Below are 5,778 nucleotides of genomic sequence, written 5' to 3' on the forward strand. Positions count from 1 at the left end.
TAATGTAAATTATGCAAATGAGGACTTTATTTGCATAATTAATGAGGAAATTCTATAATTACAGTGTTTTACATTATACTATGTAGCCTATGGCAGGCGGAACTTCAACAGATACTAATTATGCAAATGATGACCTAATTTGCATAATTAATGTGAAAATTCTATGATTTCGTAATGGTGAATGATGAGAATGCCATACTTGGGACATCTGTAAGTTAATCAAAAGTTAACATACATCACGATGCATATATCATGTTAATGCAGAGGTCATTTGAACAATTAAAGAACAAATTTACATTTACATATGAAGATCATATTTCATGGAGGTATGAGATCTCGGAATTCTAGTTTAATATCAATTCAAACCTCCTTGGTTTTGCACAACGCTTAGCTCTATATCGCTGCATTTTAAGAAAGTTTCCTCTTTTTCAGTAAAAGATAAACCTTTGCCTTTTCCTCAGGTCGCGATGCCTGTGCACGTGTTTAAAATGCTGGGAGTGGAGACTCTGTTTGTGACTAACGCAGCAGGCGGGTTGAACAGCAGTTATACCATAGGCGACATCATGATAGTAAAGGACCACATCAGTATGCCGGGACTGACTACAGACAACCCACTAACAGGCTTCACGAATGAAAGGTGCTTTTTATCGTGCTCTTTTATTCCATCGACTAATACATCAAAGACCATAATAAATACAAAAAATAATGGCCAAACAACGCCCCCGTTGTTCTTTATGAAAATTGAACCATATTTGACAAGCTACAAGTTCAAAAATTTACTAGACAAAGTTAAAAATTCAGTGAAAAGCAATGAAAAGGTAATGTACTTTCTCTACACTTTGTCTGCTAACCAGTTATATATAACTATATATTCAATCAGGAGAATCTATTCCTCGTCATACATTGATACTGTCCAATAAATTTGTACTGCACCTTAAATGCTGTACTGCTTAATGCTTTTGCTCCTATTGCATAGGATTCAGTGAGTTGCTCTATCTCATAAGCCTCTTGCAACTAGCACTACTCAAAGCTTAACTGCCGTGGACTCTTAGATTCGGAGAACAGTTACCGGCGTTGCCCGAGCTGTACGACAGCGGACTGCGTGAGTTGGCGTGGTCAGTGGTTGGGGAGCTCGGGCTGCAAAAGATGGTACGGGAGGGGACGCTGGTGCAGGTGGGAGGGCCGTCCTTCGACACCGTCTCCGTCTTCAACATGTTACGGCGTTTGGGTGCAGACTGTGTGGGTAAGGATCTCACGTGAATTATTTCTAAGGGAAGTGTTCTTAAAGGGTATTATGTAACATTTTTGCACAAAAATAGAAATATTTCATTTAAAGAAATATTCGTGTGATTGTAATTCACTTCCCCCTTTCAACACATTTGTGCAATTATCTCACATTTCTGACATTTATGGTTGGCGCTAAAACAGCCCACACGAGGCACACTCAGTTTGTGGTGCCACCTCAAATTGCAAAACACCTGTAAGCCTCGTTCATTTTCTGCCATTTACTGGAACTTCATAAAGTTCATAATAACGTTCATAATAAACTAAATAAAGTATATTAAGGCATAATAATGCACAAACCTTCTCAATTAAGCTAAGTATCATAATACATGTATTAAAACGTTATTTAATGACAGGAATGAGTTCGGCACCCGAAGTCACTGTAGCACGGCATTGTGGGATACGTGTGTTCGGCCTGTCTCTGGTGACAGACATGGCGCCCATGGAGAGCGACCTTCCCCCGACAAACCACCAGGAGATCTTACAAACCGCAGAAGTACGGGCTCGTGACGTCCAGAAGTTGGTCTGCGAGATGATCAAGCGATTACCCAACAACAACACAAGTTCGACGTAGTACTGCCTTCGTAACAGAGACTTTTCTTTTTCAATTCCAACATTTATCACAAGACATGACGACGGCACACTCAAGTTTTTCAAACTAATTTTTATGCCGCCACCAACACAGACAAACGCACGGACAACGGACATACTCATTTTCACTTGAGTTAAGTTAAGTGGGGAAATTCGTGTTAAGTGCCTTTCCCAAGGGCACAAGATCGGTGGCATGGAAGGATTCGAACTAGGCACCTCTTGGTTCTGAGCCTCACGTCTTATAAACATCTTGACGTATGTTTTGTTAGCAATGTTTGCTATGGTTGAGTCAAGTTACTTTTCTTTAAAACGTTCTGTCTTTTGAAGTTTCAAATAGTCTATGGTTCTATAACTATCAGCGGTACTGTAATATCAATGACTAGAGAAATATATATATATATATGCAAAAACTGCCAAAACAAATTGCATTACTGTAATATCTTTCCGAGTACAAAATGTAACGGTACAGTTGTAGCTTTCTTCTTTTTAATAACCGTTGAGTTACTTCCCTGTTTACCTAAGTGTAGGTTTCATAGAATGATGTAAAGCTTGTTGTTCTTTGCATAGTCTATAACGAACTACTTTATACCTATCTTTGTGCCCTGGATAAGAAGACATTCTATTTAAAGGACCACCACCTGTCTTGATGTCCTTGTAATTTTAATTGAACCTCCGCACGGTTGTATTTTTTTCAAAAGGTAAGAAAATCGGTCTTCAAGATAGATCAACAAAGGGGCGCATGAAACTGCCACAAAGCAATCACAGCACAAAGGAAAGTTCTCATATACGTCAGCCACATTGTCATCGGACACTGTGATGCTACAGGGCAGTCATGCATGGCAAACAAACAAAGGTATATATAGATGATTTAATGTCCCAATTTACTCAAGGTCATATTCTTTGCAAGTTTTTTTTTTGTCGCTGATTGTGTTGGGATGATTCTTTGTTAAAACGAAGCCATGTTTTTCTCGTCCGTGAGAGTTGTCGTCGATAAAAACATAAAGACTACACCCTAACGCAACCGTGCGTCACGTCTCAGTCCGGTGATGGTGGTTACTGGTGCGTTTGTGCACGGTCACTACTGTGTGAAGATTGGCAAAATAGCAGGGCCTTTAGCGCCATGCGTCCGAGGGGTATCAGTGAACAGAGCTCTTTAGTTCGACCGCACGTCGGCTACACGGACGGTTGGAGGATTGTAGCATTCCTGCCATTTTGCAACACTGGTGCCGCCGAGGGCTAACTTTGGTAAAAAAAACGTACGCAATTCAACGTCTGAATCTTTAATTCACGAACTTCAACGGAGTCAACTCGCTGACAAACAACTACGGGTACAGCAGTGGCAAAAACAGCGAGGTTTGAATCTCTTTGGATACAACAAGGCGGTATCGTATCGGGGACAAAGACAGTTAGATTCTGCCCATCATTTATTCATGGCGAGTTTATCCCGGAGATTTGTCAGCAACAATTGTGACTGATTCGTCGGTTGGACCGAACATTGTGCGCGGGACAAAAACGCCGCTGTCATTTCGGACAGAATTGCTTTGTGACTCAGAAACGCGGCAAAACCGAGTCACAAGATACGGTTGGAGTTGGGAGAGACAACGGCACATCTTCAGTTGATCGGATATTTTCTCTCAATGATTCACCATGAATTTCCACTCGGTAAGTGATCTTCCTATCATTTTGCCCTAGTGAAGATTCTTGTGGACTTCTCTTTGTGGTACAGTGGTTGTCCCAACTTCGCAACGAGAACACGGCTATAGACAATAAGAAGGATTGATCTGGGATCTGAGGATATATAGTTGTATCCGGTGTATATCTTACCAGAACTAGACTATATCAAACCCAGAACTGACTGACGATGTTCATACTGAGTACATGTATAAGTATTGAGTACATGATAATCCTCTTAAACAGTAAGAAAAAAAAGAGGACCATGCGAAATAATGGCGTAATGAATATATGTTCTTTGTCAATTATACAACGTATTTTATCCACGCATAACTAAAATACGCATCTTTCCATTATGTTATAACTATATGCTAATCCTAGGTAATTCAGTGTTAATTTTATTCTCATGCAATATAAGAATTCGATAATTGTTTTTATTGTAGAGGTGCTCTCTTTTGTACAAGCCATAATTCAGCCTGAGCTGCCAGTAATTTGCTTTAACAAAAACTCGTTTGATTGATTGACTAATTGATTGATAGATTGAGACCATCTGATTCTTCGTTCCATCATCAGTCAAAGTAGGAACACTCGCTTTAGAAAACTCATGATTGACGAGAAATCTTAAAGGGATTAATTATGTAACTATAGGCCATCGTTATAAACCACAACTGTAGGTTGTCAAATGTCAGGACAGCCTTTGTCGATAAGTCACCATATAACATCTAGGGATTTGAAATAGGCTGTGAAACGTCCCTGTAGGTTGAAACCCTCCGAGATTGTAACTCGAGGTTATGTTGTCAGTCGATAATATTCAATGACTTGAATTTTTCCTTATGTGGAAGACTTCTTACTTGCCCTTACGCAAGTCCTACAACATGCCCATTTTCGAGTCGTTGTCGTCTGAAGTTATTCCTACAATAAGAGTAGAAACAAGTCATGAGATTTAAGTTATGTACTTGGTCACACTACACTGTGGTCACACTACTTTGTTGTACGCCATTTCGGATACGGGATAGAGCGAGGTTCATTCATTTTATTCTATCGATTCTAAAACATGTATGCTTTTGTGTACAATGGGAACATCTTAATTAAAGAAGCAGACTTCAAGTCAGGAATATGAAGAAAGACGGTTATGCAGGCAAGAACACAAAGATAGTAAATGAACAGCTATGGGATAGATCCGCCCCAGAGGCGTTGCCAAAAGGCTTTGACTGCACTCCTGCATGTCGTCACTTTGTGGAACCGGATGCCTGAAATGCAATGGTCTGTTCATGGAGTAGAGGTAATGCATTTAGTCTGTCACATGGCCTGGTACTCAGACAAACGAATTGACAGCTAACCATGCATTTTCTGTTCAACTTCGAGAAATCTCTTTATTTACGTCTCTCTAGCAAAGAAAGGCGGACAAATCAACAACAAACGCAGGGAAGGTATGATCATAACACAATATACGGGTGCTATGATTACTAGTCGGTGGAGTTTGTAGCTAGCGTCACTGCACCAGTGTTTACACATTGACCGTTTCGCTAAGATCACATTTTAGGTGAAGTTACGTTACTATCCAAGCACAGGTTTGGGTTATTTTTGGCGTGTTTTTAGTCTTTTTTTTTATCGGGGTTTCTTTTTTTGCACTAGAATTTTTTTAAACCCCAACCCAGTGCAAAAATGAAACATCGATTAAAAAACAGCCAAAAAAAAACGCCCAAAATAACCCACAACTCAAACCTTTGCCTGGAGAGTAAACTGAAGTAGCATTCCTACAGGGCAGCCGCTGTGAAGTGGGCAGGTCACAGTTGACGAATCGTCTTTGTGAAGAGCAGAAGAGTGAAACGGACTGTGATTGGACGGTTACACTCAGTCGAAACTGGGAGTATAAAACGGACTGTGATTGGACGGTTGCACTCAGTCGAAACTGGGAAGACAAAATTAAGGAATGGTCTATCTGATTGGACCTTCTTCGAGGAGTAAAACAAACAAACAAACAAACAAACAAACAAACAAACAAACAAACAAACAATCGACTGCTCATCGATATGTTAGAAACATTTTGCGCTTTTTAAAATTCAATAGAATCAAACCGTACAGTTGTCTCTAGGCAGGCAACACATGTACAGAGCAGTCGGAAAACGTTTAGCTTTTTCCTCCCAACATCTGCTCGGAGATTATACTGTTTTAATAAACACGGACTGCCAAGTAACCCTTAACCCCAGAGTGCGCTCCGTCGTAGGGGGG

At 40.2% G+C, this 5,778-nt stretch overlaps 2 protein-coding genes across 2 annotated transcripts in view; both read left to right on the top strand.

Moving 5' to 3' along the window:
- The window catches only part of LOC109481947 (purine nucleoside phosphorylase-like), a 2,809-nt gene extending 891 nt beyond the window's left edge, over positions 1-1,918 (top strand). The window contains exons 2-4 of the mRNA XM_019784563.1: positions 392-637; positions 1,053-1,243; positions 1,641-1,918. Coding sequence (XP_019640122.1) covers positions 392-637; positions 1,053-1,243; positions 1,641-1,858 — 655 coding nt within the window. The 3' untranslated portion in view covers positions 1,859-1,918. The remainder of the gene's footprint in view (positions 1-391; positions 638-1,052; positions 1,244-1,640) is intronic.
- A 938-nt stretch (positions 1,919-2,856) lies between these two features.
- The window catches only part of LOC109482011 (potassium voltage-gated channel subfamily A member 7-like), a 6,440-nt gene continuing 3,518 nt past the window's right edge, over positions 2,857-5,778 (top strand). The window contains exon 1 of the mRNA XM_019784647.1: positions 2,857-3,537. Within this exon, the coding sequence (XP_019640206.1) occupies positions 3,523-3,537 (15 nt within the window). The 5' untranslated portion in view covers positions 2,857-3,522. The remainder of the gene's footprint in view (positions 3,538-5,778) is intronic.

Source organism: Branchiostoma belcheri, unplaced genomic scaffold (assembly GCF_001625305.1).
Source record: "Branchiostoma belcheri isolate BF01 breed outbred unplaced genomic scaffold, Haploidv18h27 scaffold59, whole genome shotgun sequence".
Taxonomy (NCBI): Eukaryota; Metazoa; Chordata; class Leptocardii; order Amphioxiformes; family Branchiostomatidae; genus Branchiostoma; species Branchiostoma belcheri.